This window comes from Lates calcarifer, linkage group LG9 (assembly GCF_001640805.2).
Source record: "Lates calcarifer isolate ASB-BC8 linkage group LG9, TLL_Latcal_v3, whole genome shotgun sequence".
NCBI lineage: Eukaryota > Metazoa > Chordata > Actinopteri > Centropomidae > Lates > Lates calcarifer.
This window is the reverse complement of record NC_066841.1, coordinates 1,338,269-1,359,113: the sequence shown is the minus strand read 5'-3', so window position 1 is coordinate 1,359,113 and position 20,845 is coordinate 1,338,269. Positions and strand designations below refer to the sequence as shown.

Genomic DNA, 20,845 nt, shown 5'->3' with positions numbered 1-20,845 from the left:
CAAATTATTATTGTTTCAGTCATTTACTCCAGAACTGTACTAAAGAACATTCTGTGGTGCTTGTATTTAACTTTATACTGCTACTCAACTACATTTCAGAGAAATCTGGTGCTTTTACCTGCATTTACATTTTCATCTGATACTGAAACTATTTTGCAGATTCAAACGAAACAAAATATAATCAATAGGTTAAGATAAGGCTTTATTGATCTCTCAATAGAGATATTTTATTTTATTTATTTGATATAAATATACCGTATATGCACGCCTGTGTAACGGCTGCAGTACAGAGTTAGTCCATGTAGGTGGCAGCAACACACCGGATGTTAAATACTGCTGCTTCATTTTGTACGTGAAGAAGAGCAACATGCTAGAACAGCTGTGAACACACAGATAGGATAACTAGCTAAAGTCTTGGAAAGATATTGTGTATTAGCTACAAAACACAAGACACGAAGACAGAAACAGTATGACTAACGCACTGTTGTAGCTGAAGGGCGTTTGTTTCCGCCGGTTATATTTAGACGCTAGCTTAGTAGCGCGTTAGCTGAACGTGTAGCAGGTTTAGCTTAGCTAGCTGTCACCGGGTTGTTTTGTTCTCTGTAGAAGTGGCAGCTTCTTTCATAACACATGAGTGTGTCGCTGGTCGTTATCCGTTTGGAATTAGCCGACCAGTCTCCTTCTCCACAGGGTTTCCAGTACTCAGCTGGTGAGTTATTAATTAATGTTAAACTCACTGCTTTTGTGTGGCGTTAGCCAGGCAGCTAACCAGCAGTGCTACTCGGCTCTGATATTTACTGTCAATTCAGAGTTAATCAAACTAGAACAGCACCTGAAACACAGGTGTGGTACTGTACGGACGTGGTGCTGGGGTACTCTGTAGCCCAGTTTGTCTGTTAGAACTAAACCACTGTCCTGTCTGTTGTTTGTTTTGTCGTTAATCTGCAGTTGAAGGCATGTCAGAGGAGGAACTGCAGGACAAAGCTCTGGGTTTGGCCAAACACACTCTGAGTGGGAAAACCGAGCTGGAAAGAGCAGCTGTACTGCACCAGCACATTGGCAGCAGAGCCATGGGGGACATGGTTATAGAAACCTTTGAACCCAGCCCAGGTGAGATGTGCATGCTGCAGAATAACAATCAAAGCAGTGAAAACACTACATGTGTCTGTGGCTGAGCTCGGTGTTACAGAGCAGGGTAAGGAGCTCAGACATCCAGAGGGAGGCGGGAGCAGAGCTGAAAGGGGCCAGTGGAGGTGGTTCAGGCACATGACCAGGGAGCCTCCTGGAGGTTTTCAGGCACGTCCAACTGGCAGGAGACCTCAGACTAGCACCGGTAGATAAGCCAGTAGAAAGTTAATGAGAGACTGAATAAATACAGTGATTAGGTTAGGAGCTGCTGTACTGTTTTTATCCTGATCAGCTGATGTGGTTACAGGAAGTGAGAAATGAGAAAAAGCAAGTCAAGTAGAATTTGTTTTTACCAGTGAGTAATGAAGAAGCTAAGACCTTTGCAGATGTGTTTGAATATTGAATGAGAATTTCTAACCTGAGCCTTTAAGACACTTAAAGCTCAACAATAATACACAAACACTGCAGAGTAAAAGACGAAGCTCAGCAGTAATATGCATACAACAGTACAAAGCACAAACAACAGTGATGCAATAAATGATTCCATGTGTTGTATCATTGTCACACTGCTCATGACTACATGCTAAAGAATTTTAAAGGATGGTGATATTCAGTATTTTTCTTATTGTGACCAAATCCCATGTAAAGACAGAAACCAACAGTGAATTGATCCCATTGTTTACTGTTCTCTGTCTTCTTCCTCCAAAAAATATTAAAAACACACCGGTGAGCCACACTGTTGCACTGGGTGACATGTTCCTTCTTCACCTGTGGTTTATTTCAACAAAAACTAAATACATTTTAGTCTGGACATCAGTTTAAAAACTACTGGGTTTTCCCTCTAGATAAAGGAGGAGGTGAAGACCCCGGTGGTTCAGCAGAGCAGGACAGTGAACCTCAGGCTGCGAAGACAGAAGCAGACAGTCAGGATGGCACAGAGGGTTCACAGGACGACAGCACAGCGACGGACACGGCTCCAGACTCGCCCTCCTAAGCAGCTGCCGGACCAGATCTCTTTCTTCAGCGGAAACCCCTCTGTGGAGATCGTCTATGGGATCATGCACCTCTACAAAACCAAGTGAGTCACATGTGACAAGTGTGAAGCGACCTGCTGCTTTGAATATGGGACGTGTAATAATTATTTGTCTTGTTGCAGCAAAATGACTTCACTGACTGAAGATGTAAGACGTAGTGCCATGGTGTGTATCCTCACTGTCCCAGCGACCATGACCAGCCACGACCTCATGAAGCTTATGGCGCCATTTAATGATGTCATGGAGCATATGAAGATCATCCGGGACTCCACTCCTAACCAGTACATGGTTCTGATTAAATTTTGCACACAGGTAAGTGTTTATGGTGACAGCAGAGCACGACGTCTCAGTAACGCTGTGTGAGGTGGTAATTCTAGCATCAGGCTCCAAGTTTTATACCCAAGTCCACTTCTCACATGATCCCAACATGGGTCAGAGGACCTGGGTCGACTTTAGAAGGACCTTTAGAAGCTGGAAGAAAATGAGGAGATTTGCTTTTGTACAAAGTGTCTGGAGCGAGTTATATTCCATTACTGCAGAGGTCTGTTACTGAGGGGGAGAATAAATAGTTTTCAGATACTGGAGCCTGTGGGGGGAGAGAGACTAAAATGTTTTCTAAATTGTATCCAGATGTTGAGAGATTGCAACACTTGCCCTGGGATTTGTTCTGACATTAGTAGATACTGGCAGCTGAGCAGAAAACAGGACAGGGGAAAGTGTGAGGATGGTTGCTCCATGTGACCCAAGCTGAGATTTTATCATCCCAGAATTTTCTAGATGTTTCAAACCCAATAGTATTTTGGCAAATTAGAAAGACCAGGACCCTGAGTTGTATGCAAGTGAGGTTTAAAGTATGTTTTCATGTTGTCTTTTTATGATTTTATTTTTTTATTTGCAAAAAATTAAAGTATGAAACTGATTTGAATGACCAGGTTAGTGTGTCAGCCACATCTGCTGTGCTGTGTTTGTCTTTTGAAGGGAAGTTCAGACATCCAGGACTTCTCATTTAGTTAGCACGCCACAGCATGGTTCAGAAAACTGAGCGCTAAAGACAAGCAAACTGTTTGTATTTGTAGCGTATGTGTGTGTGTGTATGTGTGTGTATGTGTGTGTGTGTGTGTGTGTGTGTGTGAGGTTTGTGCCTCTAATGTCCTGTAGTTATAAGATAACACATCTGTGAATTTTTCTTTTTTAACGCTGCTGTTTCTGCTCTTTGTTTAGGCAGACGCAGACAGTTTTTACACAGCGTGTAATGGCCGCCAGTTCAACTCCATAGAGGAAGCAGTGTGCCAACTGGTCTATGTGGAGCGGGCAGAGGTTATAAAGTCTGAAGAGGTAAATATACTCTTTGTTTACCTGTTTACTGTGAGACAGTTTCTCCAAAGCAAACTTTTATTTAAGCACGCATCTTAACCTCACAGCATTTTCAGTCAGAACAATGAAGGAGATCATAGTGTTTGTTCAGGAATGAAAACCTGCAACCACCTAGTTTACTTTCTCCTCCCCTTTCCCTCTCTCCCCCCCCCCCCTCTCCTCAGGGAGCCAGTCTGCCGGTGATGGAGCTGACCGAGCTTCCAAAGTGCACCGTGTGCCTGGAGAGAATGGACGAGTCGGTCAACGGCATCCTCACCACTCTCTGCAACCACAGCTTTCACAGCCAGTGTCTCCAGCGGTGGGAAGACGCCTCGTGAGTCTACACAAACACATACTCTCACAGACATGCTCCCCTCTGTTTCCTGCATGTTGTGAAATGTTGCGGTGTTTTTCAGGCCACTCCCAGTTGTTTACTGTACTTGATTTTTGCTCTCTGGAGTTACTGTTTTTTTTAGGTTACAGCTGTTTTCTGACCTTATTTTAATAGGAATTGTTACTAAAAATCAGCTGTAACTTGATCTTTATCAGTGACACTCCTTCAGTTCATGATATTCAGTTTATATATAGGACTGGAGCCACAGCCATGTTAATAAAGGAACCTTCTCAGTGCTGACAGTCACATGTTCTCTCACCTGATCCTCAGTCCACTGGTTATCTCTCCAGGCTTCGTGTCATGTGTTGTTTGTTTTTGTCCTCTTAACATGTTTTCTTCTGTTTTCACAAAAGGACTACAACACACACACACACACACACACACGTGACACTGGATGAATGTGTGCTCTGTTTGTTTTCAGGTGTCCTGTATGTAGGTACTGTCAAACCCCAGAGCCAGTCGAAGAGAACAAATGCTTTGAGTGTGGAGTTCAGGAGGTAACTGTCTACTGGTTTACCTCTTACACAGTCAGCTTATGACTTTATTTTCAGTTGAACCTTCTCTCAGGCCTCTTTGCTGTTTCCCTCCGTAGAACCTGTGGATTTGTTTGATCTGCGGGCACATCGGTTGCGGTCGCTACGTTAGCCGGCATGCCTACAAGCACTTTGAGGAAACACAGCATACCTACGCTATGCAGCTCACCAACCACCGTGTCTGGGACTACGCAGGAGGTACTGCATTCATATGTGTGTCTGACTGTGACGATGGCCATGGTTAATTGCAAGATTTGAGTTGTTGCTAAGATTTTGTAGCCGCTGTAATCACTTCTGCCCACTAGAGGGCAGAAATAAGCTGAGACAGTTAACTCTAACATGTTAGCAAACCGTTGCTTACTAGCACATCCAGCAGACACAGAGAACATTTATTTGGAGTCCTGGCACAACAGTCTCACCTCATGATCCATTCAGTAGCTGTTCTGGATCATATCACATGATCTTAGTCAGGCAGGTTCTAACGGAGTCTGTCAGTGGGTTCATCACAGAGTGAACCACAGTAAAGTTCAGTTTATGATCTCTCAGAGCTACTTCATAAGACGTGCTGTCCGATCACACTGGGAAACAGAAGTGTTAAGTTGTTCTCAATGAGCTCACTCAAACACAGAGTGAAAAGCTGGCCGTCACAGCGAGGAGGGAGACGTGATATTGTTTAAAACAACAGGACACAGTCTCTTTTGGCAGACACTGTTGGTTCATACTTGGCTGTTCACATGAGAAGTGTCACAGAGAGTTGTGTAACTGATGAAGAAAGAGACATAAAGAGAGAAGTTGAGTCTCTCCTCTCTCACCTGTGCTTCAGATAACCAGTCTCTGTGAAGAGGTCGGTGTGAATGTCAGGTTAGGAAAGTTACTGAACTGCTTGTACATAAACCTCCCTGATCTGATGCCAGGAAGAAGGTGGGTGAGGGAGGTTTCAAAGTTATCCTTCCATCTGAGCAGCGGTTCAGAAGAAGTGTGACGTCTGCTTAAATGTGCCATGAAGCCAAAACACTGAGCTAAAGGAAGATTAAAATCTACAGAGGTTATCTGATAACTTTATCTGAACGATCGCTTTTCATATTACAGATCACTTAATCCAGTGCTGATATAAACTATGCTGATTAATGCAGTTTTAGGTTTTCTGTGCTGCCAACATAAAACAAAGAACACACATTTACAGCAAAGTTTAAGATCCTGGGAAATGACTCCTTTAATTTAGATGCAGCAGAGCGCAAAGACAATTATTAGACGACGTTTTTTCATTATTGATTCTTCTACCAGTTGTTTCCTCAGTTAATTGATTATTTGTTTTATTTGTAAAATGTTAGAAAAAAATGAAAAGGAGACATTTATGTTTAATAACAAATAACCGTCAGTAGAATAGCTGCCGGTTCCGTTTCTCTGTGGATCAACTAATGGACTGGATCCAGTGGACTGACTTTAAAACTGTGTGGCTTCTTTTAATGACACTAACTGAGCAGCTCATGTCGATCCATGTTGTTGTAGATAACTACGTGCATCGGCTGGTGGCCAGTAAGACCGATGGGAAGATGGTGCAGTATGAATGTGAGGGAGACACCTGTCAAGCTGAGAAAATCGACGCACTCCAACTAGAGGTGAGCGTTTCCTTCAGTTGCTCTGTTTGTTAATTAAATCAGCACGTTGCATGTTCTAATTAACGCTGTGTGTCTGCAGTACTCGTACCTGCTGACGAGTCAGCTGGAGTCTCAAAGGATTTACTGGGAGAACAAGATCGTTCATCTGGAGAAGGAGACGGCCGAGGAGGTACTGAGGCATATGTTCAGGTTCACGTGAATAAGTCTGCTCAGTCTGTGCTCACGTGTCCGCTAACGCCTGTGGTCATGTTTGCTCCTCAGATAAACAACATGAAGGCCAAATTTAAGGAAACCTTGGAGCGCTGTGACAACTTGGAGCGGCGGTTAGGAGAAATAACCAAAGAGAAGCAGGGCATAGAGAAAAAGTAGGTGTTGACTGACTGATCCGTTTCTCTTGATTCATCACGTTTTCCAGTTTTGACTTGAAAGCATGTGGGTTTATCAGGAACCCACCACAGACTGAGGTTGAAGGTTGTCCTGTTAATTACACATAACTTACATTCCGGGAATGTAGCACTCCTTTCCCTGAATCCTGGGAATTTCACCACAAAATATGTTTGGCCCAGGATCCTGGAACTAGATCACCTAGTGGAATTCAGTTGTTTTGAATGTTATCAGTTACACTCGCGCTTTTTTCCTCGGTATGATAAACAAAAATATCCACAGTGAGGAGAGTTTGTTGTGCTCCGTTTTGGGAACAGAGGTGCACCATCTGTGGAACTGTTCCTCAATCAACAAAGGCCTCCTGATGAAAGCCAAGGAAGAAAACAAACACCTACCTGTCCTAAAACCTACCTATGTTCATTCCATTTACTATTTGAATGTCTCATAAACCAGAAAACAGTTTTTAAAATGTAATTTTTAGCAAATATGTAACTGTAGGACAATAATTTAGTTTAGGTTAATGATATTGAATAGTGCAGAATAATACCTGAAAATTTCAAGCAAGGTGAAAGCTTATCCAGTTGTTAGAACTATTTAAGGTGGGACTCCACCTGTGACATGCAGACGTTGATGTGTTTTGGAGCAGGAATCTTTAATAATAATGATAATGAACTTTATTTATCCAGCACCTGTGATACACTCGATTTAAACAAAAGCTAAAATATAAAAAGAGAAACCTGGGCCTTAATGTCCAGTTTCCAGTAGTTTAAACTGGGTCAGTGAAGCACAGGTCTTCAGGTGAGTTGATCATAAAACACAGTCACTGACACTCAGATTATACACAGCACTGTGCAGAGGTTTTAGGCTCCTTGTCCTGCTGCAGGATGGATTTGGGACGAGTCTGATGCCTCCCTGATTGTACTATGTGATGGATAAGAATCTGAACATCAAAGTGCCTAAAACCATTGCACAATACTGCATGTGTTGCTGATGGGTCTGATCATGAATGCAGCAAAAGACCCTTTTCCCAGCAGACAGGTTCTCATGTCGCAACAGGAAAAACACACAGTAAGTTGTTGTTCTCGGGGCTCGTGTGTTTGCAGGCTCAGTTTAACCTGAGTTCCACCTATTTTAGAATAATATCTAAAGTTCCAGCTGTTAAAATGTTAAATTAAAGGAAAACTTCAATGGACAGAGCTACGAGAATAAAACCCATTTAACACTTTATTCCTGTGGAGTGTGGAGGGGATGTTTCTGTGGGGAACGTGCCGACTTAGCAGCTCCGTTGTGTTTGTGTGTTGAGGTTCACTCAGCTGAACGGTCGAGTGGTGAAGCTGAGCCAAGAGCTGAAGGAGGAGCAGGAGATGAACCGCTGCCTCAGAGCCAATCAGGCGCAGCTGCAGGCCCAGCTGGCAGAGGAGGAACGCAAAGGAAAGGAGAGCGGTGAGTGCAGACGGCTTCTGACTCGTCCTAATAGTTTAGTGACAGAGAAAACTGTTCGTCACACTCTGGACTACACGCAGTGACTCGCTGGTTATATACACATTTATCATGGAGGCCACACACACCCTCCTCTAAAGAGATAAAAAGCACCGACAGAAACTTTTCAGGGTCTGTGACACAAACAGAAGAAACAGAAAAGAGTTTTCATGATGTATTTTCACTAAACATCAAGTTATTCTATTTATACAGAGATCATTTTAATCCTGTGATATGTTCACAGAGGTTCTCACCACTAGTGCACCTTACCTGATTCAAAACTATAAAGTTTCTAAGCTTGAGTTGAATATATGAGAGCTCATACAGTGGCTTGCAGAGATGGATTTAATATTAAACAGGCGACAGGTGACATTTGTCATTTTAACTGGCGGTTAGCGCCGCGCTAAACAGCTGTGACCTGAACAGAGAGCAGGGCTGCAGCACAGATACATAGATGTTTCAAATCAGCCAGCTGCTCGTTCACACCATAATGTTAACACAATCCCAACATACTTAATGTCGGACTGAAGAATCCAGAGCAGCAGGAGGTTCAAGCTACAGAAGCCTGAAGCTAGAAAGGTTATTTTTGGTCCTGGGTCCTGCAGTGATACAGGACTTCCTCATTTATACTGTAATATTTGCAAATCATAAACAAATTGCAGCTATGCAGAGCCTGTGGCTGAGAGTCGTGACTCTCTGCAAGTTAACAGGAACTTCTTGGGTAAAGGCGTGAAGGACAGAAGAGTTAAAGGAGCTGGATAAAATAAAAGAAACACGCAAAGAATAGAAGAACCATTAGCAAGCCCTGATTTTTCTACATGGGAACATCATGAGCAGCATTCTCCCTCCATGCTCGTCACTGACATTTCAGCCCAGGTTTTCATGACTACTTTGCCTCGGGGGAAATGTAAATGTCAGCTTTGATGTTTGAATGGAAATTTTAGGTCTGCAGTTAAAGACATACCTGTATTTTTCCCTCAGCAGTCAGCTTTGAGGATGAGGACTGTTTAAACAAACGTCCCTCAGTGCATGTGCACTCTGTTTACGTGGAAGAAACACACACACACACACACACACTCTGTGCCATTTCTCCTGTTTTGATAAGAGGGATTTAAAGGTTTAATCCCTCTGCTTTGCAAAGATGTTGTACTGTAAGAACGTAACTGCTCTGCACTGAAGCAGCTTATAATTAGCACAGGTTTCCTGTGCACGTTAACATGAACATGTAGTCAGAGTTGAGTCAAGTGAAGTTATGATTACACCCGTGGGTTAGACATCTTCTAGCTCACTTGGTGACTCAAATTAAATCAACACACGAGTAAATAAATCGATGTTGTTTCCATCTGTAAAGGTTCAGCTGAGAGAAGTGATTCTCCAGAAAACACTGAGACTTGTTAACAAGAATTCTTGTTTTGTGCATCAACACAGAGCTCAGGAATTCCTTATTCTTATCATTTAACAACTGAACACTTCTAACAGGTTTTTCCAAACAGTTCACTGATTGAGCTCAGCTTTTCTTGGCTGAAACGCAGCCGTCCTTTGTTTAAAACTGAGGGATTTTGAGGTTGACACTGACATCAGAGAGTCTGCAAACCTGGAAAACATCCCTGATGTATTTGTTTAAAGACAGAAAACAGATGTAATGTTGGTTAGCAAAGAAACAACACAGGACATTTTACACTTGTGCAGGACTAGCCATCTGCAGCCATGCTAGCTGCCCCGAGCTAAACGGCAGCATGCTCACAGTGACAATGCTAACATGCTAATATGCAGCGTTTCCCATACATAGGCTCCCTTTGGGTGGTTAAGTAGATTAAGACCACAGGTAGATAAAATCACCTGCTTCCACTTTAGGTAAATCTCACATTAGCTGCCTCTCAGACTAATTTCAGCCCCACGTCTGTCGGAGTTGTGTGCTCTGCAGGAACCAGGTGGGGACCAGAGGCTTCTCTGTGAACAGCCACCGAGGTCACGTCCACTGATGACCTACATGTGAGGCGTTTAGGGGACATCTGTAAATTGTAGCTAGAGAAAATAACCTGGGTTACACTCAGGTCACACGCTGCGCCACCCACCACCACCTCCGGTAAATTCTCAACCCGTGGGAAACACTGATCAATGTCTATCATGAGCTGACTCATATCTGCTGGTACCTAGCTTATTGATTGCTTCAGTGGCCTCTATCTTTGTGTTGCGAAGTACTTCCCTCCAAGATCACCACCACACCAAGTTTACACCACTTGGAGTGTTTCTTCATTGTGGGTGTTGCTGGTTAGCACAGAGGCACAGGAAGTAAGTACAACCCGTTCTTGAGGTTCACACTCAAGATGGATATAACATCTCCTCTGTCTGTAAGCACCTGGTGAATGTGTACAACAGAGTGTGTTCAGAAATGTCACACCTGCTCGTTTGTGGTTTAAATTACTCACATCTTTGTTCATGATTATGATGATGCTGAGCAGGTTTCTTCACTCCTTGCACAGGTTCTCTGATGTTTGTGTGTCCAGATGTTGAGGCTTTTGCGTAGACAGGAAATTCACACAGCTGTGTCGGGGGCCAGCAGTGAGGGTTGTACACATTCTGCAGCATATTACACATTTGAGTTGAGGTCAAACAAGTTCAGCCAGCTGCACATCAGCCAGTAACTGGGTGCTGTGCTGATTTCTTATGATATATGTGTCTCTGGTAGTTTTATATTCAGCTCTGTCTGTTTATCTGTCCAGACCACAAATGCATTTTTTGGTTCACTTTCACCAGAGCTGTAAAAAGCCACTGTCCTCTTCCTGCTGAGCAGCAAACAGCAGACAGACTCAGTCAGGGAGCAGCTGGTGAACAAAGCCAATCACTTAGCAGCTAAAGAGCCAGATACTTCCCTCAGGAGGAGGTGGAGACCAAACACAGAGTTAAAACAGAGGGAACATCTGTTGAACACCAATGATAATGCTGCTCTGTAGCTGCTGGATGTGTAAATACAGAACTGTTCATATCAGTTCAAAAGTTGATGAAATAGAGTGATGCAGGGATGATGTGTTTTTAGTCCAACCCAGAAATCAGTATCACCCTGGTTCCTTCAACAAAAAGCCAAAGGGATTTTTTCTTCTTTCATTTATTTAAACCTAAAGTTCAAACTGGATACCCTCTGTAGGTGCTCATTTAGGACACTCGTTAGCAACCGCCTTTTTTAAGACACGTAAAAGCTTCAAACATCAGGAGTGGGGGATTTACTGACCCATTTTATGTCGGAGAATAAAACCTGAAAATGTCTTGAGCTCGTGTTAAAACCACAGACCTTATTTCACACATTTAACCAGAAACACACTGTTTTTAGGACGAGGAAACAGGAAGTGCTAACATGCTAACATGCTAACTTACTTCCTGGTTGTAGGACTCATTTCTGCACCACTCTGTCAGTGTTTCCATCTCCTTTCTGCTTCCCACAAGTGGCCAAAAAGTCTATTACTGCAGGTGTATGAAGTCTTATAATGCGTGAGTTAAAGTTGTAGTTCTTGATATGAAACGTGTTTGTTTTCTGGTGGTTTTTTGTAGGGGATCGTAAAGATGTGACGATAGCAGAGCTGCAGGAGCAGCTGAGAGATGTGATGTTTTATCTGGAGACGCAGCAGCAGATCGAACACCTGCCTCCGGAGGCTCGCAGTGAAATCCAGGAGGGACAGATCAACATCGCGGCCAGCCCGGCAGACAGCGCTCTGGGCTCGGCGGGAGCAGGCCCCTCCTCGGGCAGAGGCAGGAGAGGCCGGGGCAGGAAGAGGAAGTAGGGCAGAGTTTGAAATCTACTGGAAGGTGGTAGAAACTACTGCTGCCTCTCAGTGTGGACACATGTTTATGGCTGTTCATTTATCAACATGTGTCTGCATCATTGTGATTCACCAGAAAGCACTGAGAGGAGAAATCAAGACTTGATATTAGACGCTCAACTTCTTTAAATAGTGGTGAGATTTACCTGCCGGGTTCAGTCCACCTTAACTTAATGTAGCTCCTACAAGAAGAAACGTGGGAAGTCATCTGTGTGATATAAATATATTCTGCTGTTTCCAAATTTAAAAAGAGTATCTATTTTGGTCATAAATGATATTTATTTGATCAAAATTCTGTTTGTTTGTGCCCAGTCTAACTCCCTGTGATAGTCCTTCTTATCAAAGTCTGTTTAACATGTTTATACGTTTTTCTTTTACACGTCAGAGCTGGGCAAAGAAGCTGGTCGATGAATGTGTTTTCTCTGTGTAAAGGAACATTTGACTCAGTTTTCCTAAATCCTTTTAGTCTCAACTGTTCTTAAGTAAAATGCTGAATCTTTTTTCTTTTGAAGATTTTTTTTTTTCCAAAACTAACACTGAAAACTCAGGATGAGAAAGATGGACAGAAGAGACGGAGGAGAAACGCTGATTTTACATGTTGGTTCTTTTGTCATTAGTGCAGTTTATTGGTCTGTGGAAAGTCCAGGGACTGAAGCCAGTTTATCCTCAATGTCGGGAAGTGATCTGGGAGAAGCAGGAAGTATAGAAGTATTGACCTTTTATCATCCAGGTCAGTGATTCCCAACCAGGCTTACGTGTGCTGCGTTTGTCAGGAAGCATCGGAGGAGATTGTGGAGTTTCTCCGGCCACGTATTTCTTGTTAAGAGGAAACAAAACCACAATCTGGCGTTAGAACATTAACACGACCTGCAGTTAGAATTTGTCTAGTTGGTGGAACATAAGTGATTGTTTACTCGAGTACTGTACTGAAGTATCATGTTGCAGTACTTGTACATTTGCATACACATTTACATTGTTCTTTTTATTCCACTGCAGTTATTTGACAGTTGTTAGTTTCCAGATGAATATTTTACAAACAGAATATACATTTAAAGTCTTTATTTGACAGAGATATGACACGCAGTCAGGAGTCGAGTCGGGACCCGAATCACCAAAAACTTAGATCACAGATAAAGAGTTTGTTTTGTTTCTTCAGTAAGAACAATCCAAACTTTCTCCTGTTTCAGTGTGAAAATTTGCTGCTTTTCCTCGTTTTGACACCAGTTAATCAAGAAAGTAATGATCACATTAATCAGTCGGGAAAGTTGATCGTAAAATTAGCTCCACGCTGACGAGCTGCAACAACACAACGCTCCTTACATATTATTCTATCAATAATCCAATAATCTGATACTCATTCTGTCTGCATGATGACTGCGCTTCCTTCTCATGCTACGACATGTTGCTGCTGATACTTTAATACTCTGAGTAAATACTTGTATGTAATTCACTGAGGTGAAGATCTGAATACTTCTCTGTTTAGTGGACAGCTAAGAGGTTGGGGACCACTGATCTCAGCCGTGTCTTTTTTCACCTATACTTGTATTCATACAGACATTTGTGCTGTATACAAAGCACTGAGCACACAACATGTTTTGGAAACATTGGAGTGACCTTTGACCTTAAAGATACGACCCTTCACGGAGGGCGAAGGTGTCCGTGGCTGTTTTCACTCTGTTTTTTCTGTTGGTTCGTTGCTCAGTTTAACATTTGAACTCTTAAGCTTCAGATGGATCCAACAGGCCTTAATTAAGAACATGTGTTTTTAATGGACTTGGCTCCAAAACCCATTTACACTCCAGAGGCAGGAAGAAGCTATGCAAGAGATTCTTTTGCCCTGAAGGAATAGTTCACGTTTTTGGGAAACTATTTATTAGTTTTCTTGCTAAAAAGAGTGGAGAGTGGACAGTGGGAGGCGCAGTTTATTTCAGATGTGCCAGAGAGCAGCTGTCTCTTTACAGTAACTGTTTAGAGTGGAGAGGAGCTGGTTTGTAGTTTGTTAGTGTCACATGATCTACATCAATAAAAAAGAGAGAAAAAGGATGTGGTTACATGTTTATGTTGGTTGAGGACAGTCTGACTGGACAGCACAACTTCAGCCCGCAAGAAAAAGTGAATACATTTGTTGCTGCTGAATCTCAGTCACTGTCGTTGACTCTGAAGTCATGCTCCAAAATTCAATAAATAGTTTTCTAAAGCTGTGGTGAAATGATGAGGTGTAAAAATGAAACGGATGCTTGTCAGATTGCGAAGCATGGGAAACCAACCTAACACCCTTCACACACACACACACACACACACACCACGCTAAAAATACACGTATTCATCTGCTGCGTCAGCCAACGAGCAGCTTTGATGATCACACATCTGAGGCCTGATTGACTTTTACTGCCTGTGGTAGCAAACACTCTCCAGAGCATGTGGTCATATATGACTAATCCCTCCTCTTCCTACTTTAACATTAACAGTTTACTCTGACCAAGCTGCTGTGAGTAAACTGTGCACAGAGTTTGGGAAACACACTGAGATGACAAAAGCCTCGACTTCCTGCATCAAGTCCGATCACTTCCCTCCATCACGGTCTGTACAGAAATTTACACACAACTGTGATCAGCTGGTCAGGTTCAACGTGGACTGGTGTAGTAGTTCAATCATGCGTGTGCTACAGCAAGTGACACGTGTTATTTTTCATGTCGACGTAGGCAAATGATGCAGTATGCAAACACCGCTTGGTTTTCCATTTATATCCCAGCTGAGGCCTTTAAAGTCAAAACATTGACATTATATAATTCTCATCTCAATGTTTGTTTTACCCAAGCAGCTGTTAAAAAAACAACAAATATTCAGTTTAGAATCACATGCGACAGAAAAGCAGCAAATTCTCACATTTGACAAACTTTCAGCGTTTTTGCTCAAAATACAACAATTATCAATTATTTTTAATCGCACAAAAATCAACATTTCTCTTCAAGAAGACCCATCCTCTCAATTCTGTCATGTCTAAGTAAAATAAAAGTACCAATACAACAATGTCAAAATATTCTGTTACAACTAAAAGTCCTGTGAAATAAATTTAGTGAAGAAAGAAGAATATTCTTTAAAAGTAGTGACGAAGAGGAAAAAAAAAAAATTAAGTTTAAAAAAAGGAGTAGTTAGACATTTTGTAAAATATGCTTCTTCGCATTGTTGCGAGTGAAAGAGCTAAATGAGATGATTAAGACGCTACGCTAAACATGAAGCCACAGCTAGCTGCAGGTTAGCTTAGCTTAGCATAACGACTGGAAACAGAGGGAAACAGCTAGCCTAGCTTTGCCTAAAAATCTGCCCACCAGCATCTTTAAACCTCTGTAATTAACGTGTTCAACACAGAGCCCACAAAAATGCTAACTGTTGTTCTTAATTCTATATAATATATATATTATGTTCCGTTCAGGGTCTTTTGAAACTGGTGAACTACTACTCTCAGAAAGTCTGTTAATGACAAACGCAGTCTGTAGTTCCATCAGCTCATGGTTTTTTTTGTTTGTTTCCTTTGAGATAAGCTTCAATTAATCATGTTTCCTGTGATGAGACAAAACCACAAAGACACTTAAACTGACAGAGTGTTGCACATGATGGTATTTGAACAGACGAGCAGGGAGGTGGAGTTTAATGCAAAAAATAAAACAATGAAGAGATTATGAATAAATTCAACAAGACCGTTAAGCCTGAGGTTAGAGGCTGATTTCCACCTGTTCACATGATGAATAATGTGGAGAAAAGAAAAGCACTTGAACTGGATTCGACACTTTTAAGAGACGGAGGTGAAATTCAGTAGCTGTTACATGAACCCAGGGTTGTATAATGTGTCAGAAAAAAAAGGAAGAAAGGCAGCAGAAACTGGAAAGCAAGAATGAGAGAATAAAAGAGGAAGAAAGAGGAGGAGCCAGCAGATGGTTGAGAACAGGGTTTGGAGGTGAGATAGACAGATAGGACGGCTCTTCCTGAGCTGAGCTGTTTGCTGTGTTCTCTGCTCTCTCCACTCCCTAACTATGGACTAAAGCCTCTTCTTCTTTTCAGAGACTTGAGCCACATTTCAAGGTAAGAAAACTCTTTTTCCTGCATGCTTTTACTCCGCTTCTCATTTTTCCTGCTTTGCATACACAGCTTTTTCTGTGGTGTTCAGCTGAGCTGGGTGTGAAGGAGCAGATCAGTACCTATCCTTGATCTGTGTGAAACATCAAACTCCACACAAAGACACATTTTTAGAAAGATAAACTCCAGTTTGTGTCTTTCTGTGTGAGTTTTTCTGCTGTAGGTGCATCATGTCTGTGCAGGAAAAAACAAGGAAAGTTCCACTAAAAGGATTTTTAAACATCAAAGTGTTGGAGCGCTGTAAAATGCCTGGTATGTGGCCAGTGTTTTTCAGGTCTCCGCTTGTTGAAAGGCAGCAGAGGCAGATAAAGCACTGGTTGGGTCTCTCTCTCTCCCATGTGGCCCTCTGAATTCTTTAGTGCTGAAGTAGTGGTGGCTCAGATGCATTAGTTTTATAACTTTTCCAGAAATGACGCAGTCTCTGTGCCAAGATCAATATTCCAGCTCTGACCTGAGTCACACTCTGCTCTCGTTTTCTGTTGGGATTACTGTTCCTCCTTCCTGCTGTGCCAGGAGCAGACATTAATTAAAAATTAAATTGAAACATATTTCTTGTTAACCAGTCTGACTGACTGTGGCACATTGTGTTTCTGACCCGACCACCTCTGGGTGTAACTGATAGTTCCTCTTTTTCTGTGAGGCTGAAAAAGAGAAACTCAATGTGCAGTTCAACACAAGACCGGAGGGTCTGAACTCTGCACTGCAGTGACTGTGTCTGCAAACTAACCTGAGGAATGTGGATCATTTGAAGATACCTGATCTGAGGAGTTAAAAACTCAGGAACAGTCCGGATTTCACGTGTGCAACCACAACTTAATTTAAAAATGATTTAAATAAAGTTTTGCAAAGCGTACAGTGAGTGTATGCTGCATGCAAAAGCTGTAACAGTGCTCGCTTGTGTGCATTTACACACACTGAGTTAATGTGCACAGGCACTAACCAGCACTTCCCTCTTTCTGCGCGGTCATTTCCCAATCAAGTATTTTTATACACTTGATTTGAATATCGTGTTTGAAGGAAAACAGCAGCTCTGGAAGCAGCCCTGCTCAGATTCAGGTATAAAACATTAAACACATCGATAAAGCAGATAAATGTAACAGAAGATGCTATTAAAAAGGAATCTGAGCTGACTGAGGTGCAGCCTATAAAGATATCTTATCAGACCTTTGTTTAGATATTGGCTTTGCCTGCAGGTATTTTAACTCCTCCCAGAATCCACACTCCTCCTGTTTTACTGTCAGAGACTGATAGTGTGACTAAGAGACTCAGTATCTGTGGTTTGTCCACCTGTGGGTGGAGTGGGAATGAATGTGCAGGTGTTTAGTGTCCAGGTTGTTTCCAGTCTTTATGTTTAGTTAAATAACCGTCTCCTTAAAAGTAGCTTCATATTGAGAAGAAGGTTCTTGCACCTGACTCCTAACCCCAGCCTTTAAGCTCCCTGTTCGGGTTTTCCATCCTGCAAAATCCACAGGAGGCAGCTGTTTTCTGTCTGTCCAGCACTCAGCATGGCAACATCGCAGCTTTAAAGTCCTGCTCTTTCTCTCTACAGATGAGCGACCAAGAGAGCAGCACCTCGGCCTCGGCCTCGGCCTCTCAGACAGAGGGAGAGTGTGAGGGAGACTTTGAGGGGGAGATGGAGGGGGAGATGGAGGGAGAGATGGAGGGGGAAGAAGAAAGAGATGAAAAGCAGAGGGAGAGTCCAGCGCCCAGTCTGGCCAACTTCTCCTCCTCTCTGCGCGCCGTCATTCGCATCAAACAGAAGTACCAGGTGTTGAAGAAGCGGCGTCAGGAGATGGCTCTGGGGCTGGGAGCATCAGGGGCCCTCATGGGAGCTCCGTCACGAAGCAGCCCCAAAATCTTCACCTTCGACGGACTCACCCCCTCCGGCTTCCCCAACATGTCTTCCATCCCCCAAAAGAAAAAGAAGAGGAGGAAGAGGCGGGTGTTGTTTCCTAACGGAGGAGGGTGCAGAGCTCCGCCAAAGCAGGAGCGCAGCCGAGCCAAATACTGTCTCTACCTGCTCTTTGCCATCGTCTTTCTCCAGGTGAAGTGTCCAGTCTGTTTTGTGGTTTAAGATCATCATTTAATTGAAGGTTACATCATCACTGCACAGTATTTTAACACTGATTCATTATGTTGACACTGAATTGTACACAGATAAATGCTCCTTTGTGGAAGAAGTACAGGTGTAAAAATAGACGGAACGGTTTGTCTACATGTTCGGTCATGTTGGTGTTCATTCAGACCAGAAATATCCTGCCAGGTCCTGAATCATTACCAAACCCTGAGGCACTGTTCAGCAGAGTCCAATTAACCTGCAGACGACTGTTTTCCTGCCACATGTAACCCACAGCGTTTCTACTTGTTTATTCTGCAGCTTCAAACATTATAAATGGGTCCGAGTGCGTTTCCTGTTGCACTTTGATAATGTCAGCAGCTGAGCGGAAATAAACTTGAACCCGAGCCCTTTTCCTTCCGCGCTGCAGTTCCAAAGAAAGGGCCTGCATTAGTGGAAATAAACAAGTGGGCTGTACAGGATGTGTTGGGAAAATGTAAAGAAGTTCTGAGGAACTCAACATGTCTCGGTTTAACACCAGTGCACAGAGGAAGGGAATGTAGAGAACAATGAAGGGCAGTCAGTTATTAAAGAAAGGAAGTGTGAGGTGTAACTTTAGAAGACTGGGAACCGGGCTTGTGGAGCGTAGTTGCTCTCTTTGCCCCGCTGGTATCCAGCCCTGCCTGTATTCAGTCACATCCTCATCATCTGTCACTGGTCTGTTTCCAGGTGTACAACGCCATCGAGAACCTGGATGACCACGTGCTCAGATATGACCTGGAGGGTCTGGAGAAGACTCTGAGGAGGGAGGTGTTTGGACAGCAGGGAGCGGTGGAGGGCCTGCTGTCCCACCTGAAGGATTACCTGTCCACCTACGTCCACAACAAACCCCTGGTGGTGTCCCTGCACGGCCCCAGCGGAGTGGGCAAGAGCCACCTGGGGCGCCTCCTGGCCGGACACTTCCGCTCCGTGGTGGGGGAGACGCTGGTGCTGCAGTACTACGTCCTCCACCACTGCCCCCAGGAGGCCGACGCCGTGCAGTGCGCCCACGACCTCTCCGCTCTCATCTCAGGGATGGTGGAGCGAGCTGAGGAGGAGGAGAAGATCCCGCTCTTCATCTTCGACGAGGCCGAGCACATGCACGACGAGATCCTGGACGCGCTGTGGCAGCTCGTGGCCTCCAAACAGTCCAACGAATACCTGAACGCCATCTACCTGTTCCTGAGCAACCTGGGCCATGCACACATCACCAAACATATGCTACACAACTCCTCAAGTATTTCTATGGCGATGACGGCATCCGGGCGTCATAGTAACCTAGTAAAAGAGCTGACTCCGATATTACGCAACACTCTGGAGAAGCATCACCAGCTGTGGACGGAGGCGGACATCTTACCTCTGGGCCTCTTGGAGAAAGGCCACGTGATGGAGTGCTTCCTGGATGAAATGACTCGAGAGGGGTTCTACCCGGATCGTACCAACATAGAGCGCCTCGCAGGGGAGATCGAATATTACCCCGCTGTGGGAGGCCACGAATATTCCCAGACAGGCTGCAAGCAAGTGGTGGCCAAGGTCAACCTGCTGTGAAACGCCCTGCGGGAAAAGTTTGGATGCTCCACATTCTTTGAAGAAACAGTTCATGAGGAGTGGGTGAGGTTATGAAACTTGAATGACACGACTCCGAGCCAAAGCTTTGATGAGCAGTGGAAATAGGAGCAGTCTGTTCACAAAGCACAAAGAACAGTGAGGACGTTCAGCTCTGCTGTGGGAAAAGGCATGAATCCTGTGAAGAGGTTTGAACATGCGCTGCCCACAAACACTCTTTGAAAGGACGGTTCAGCCAAAGTACAAAAAACACGTCGTCTCTCTTCCCTCTGATTCTGATCTCTCCGTGCAGATGGGTTTGGTTTTATTTGTTCAGAGGTACCTGAACTTAGATTTCTGTCTCCACCCAAAAATAATGATGCAACCATCAGGTCAAAATTTCACCTTGTGCAATACTTTCTTTACAAGCTGCTTCTTTATCGTATTTACATGGAACCCTGATGATGAAATTCCATTCACCTGCACTGTTCTGAGATGGAGGTGGAGAACCTGAACAGATAAAAAACCAAAACTATCTTCATGGACAGATACGACTACAGGAGAGGAGATGGTTATTTGGGATTTGGGTGAACTGACCCTTTAATTCTGAGTGTGTTTCACAGCCACTGCACTGGCAGCTCAAACAGACATGAATGCTTAGTGAAGGACACGTCAGATAGAAAAACAAGAACCTGATGCACAGGACATGAGAGGATGAGTAAAACCCATATTCATTCATTAATGAGGGGAAGTTTGTATATTTATAGTGCATGACTTACTAACACTCATCGCAGGGCGTCTTTTTTTGTCATACACTGAATACAACATGACTTTTATTAATTCTAATGCAAGTCAGCAGATAGTGTAGATAAACCTGAAGTGCATTAGTTCAGTAAATGATTCTGCTCTGGACCTGCAGGTGGAAAACTGCAAGTAGCAGCTAGTGGCTCATCTCCAGCTTAACTAGAGGCAAGAAACATCTTCCTCTGGTGTTAGATTTGCTCCCTGACAAGTTAATTTATTGAAGTAAAATGTTTGCATTTATTTTCTGTATGATCACACAGACCTGCGCCAGCTTTAAGATCTCTTTTTTAATGGATGGATGTGTTAATGTCCTGTGTTCAGGTATCTGTCAGTCTAATATTTCTGATATATCTAATGCGTAGTGAGAGCCTTGAAATTAAAGACACCATCATTTAAAAATGGCTGTGAGGTTTTTGTTTTCTTGTTGCAACAGCAGCCGTCGACTGCGAAACTTGTTACGCTGCTTTTTTGTTTTGACAAAAACTAAAGGAATCTTAAAGGAACAGTTCAAGAACATTTTAGGAAATG

At 43.3% G+C, this 20,845-nt stretch overlaps 2 protein-coding genes across 2 annotated transcripts; both read left to right on the top strand.

Annotated features, from left to right (window-relative positions):
• The first annotated feature begins 333 nt into the window (after positions 1-333).
• brap (BRCA1 associated protein) lies at positions 334-12,239 on the top strand. The gene is given in 14 exon segments (XM_018697205.2): positions 334-709; positions 949-1,110; positions 1,974-2,119; positions 2,121-2,206; positions 2,285-2,474; positions 3,384-3,497; positions 3,701-3,849; positions 4,331-4,406; positions 4,502-4,640; positions 5,952-6,061; positions 6,141-6,230; positions 6,323-6,426; positions 7,749-7,888; positions 11,471-12,239. Coding segments are annotated over 14 exon segments (1,815 nt in total). The 5' UTR covers positions 334-630; the 3' UTR covers positions 11,701-12,239.
• A 3,122-nt stretch (positions 12,240-15,361) lies between these two features.
• Positions 15,362-20,718, top strand: tor4aa (torsin family 4, member Aa). Its single transcript, XM_018697219.2, has 3 exons — positions 15,362-15,819; positions 17,423-17,917; positions 18,659-20,718. The coding sequence occupies exons 2-3, from the start codon at positions 17,423-17,425 to the stop codon at positions 19,514-19,516; spliced, it is 1,353 nt and encodes a 450-aa protein (XP_018552735.1). The 5' UTR covers positions 15,362-15,819; the 3' UTR covers positions 19,517-20,718.
• The last annotated feature ends 127 nt before the right edge of the window (positions 20,719-20,845 follow it).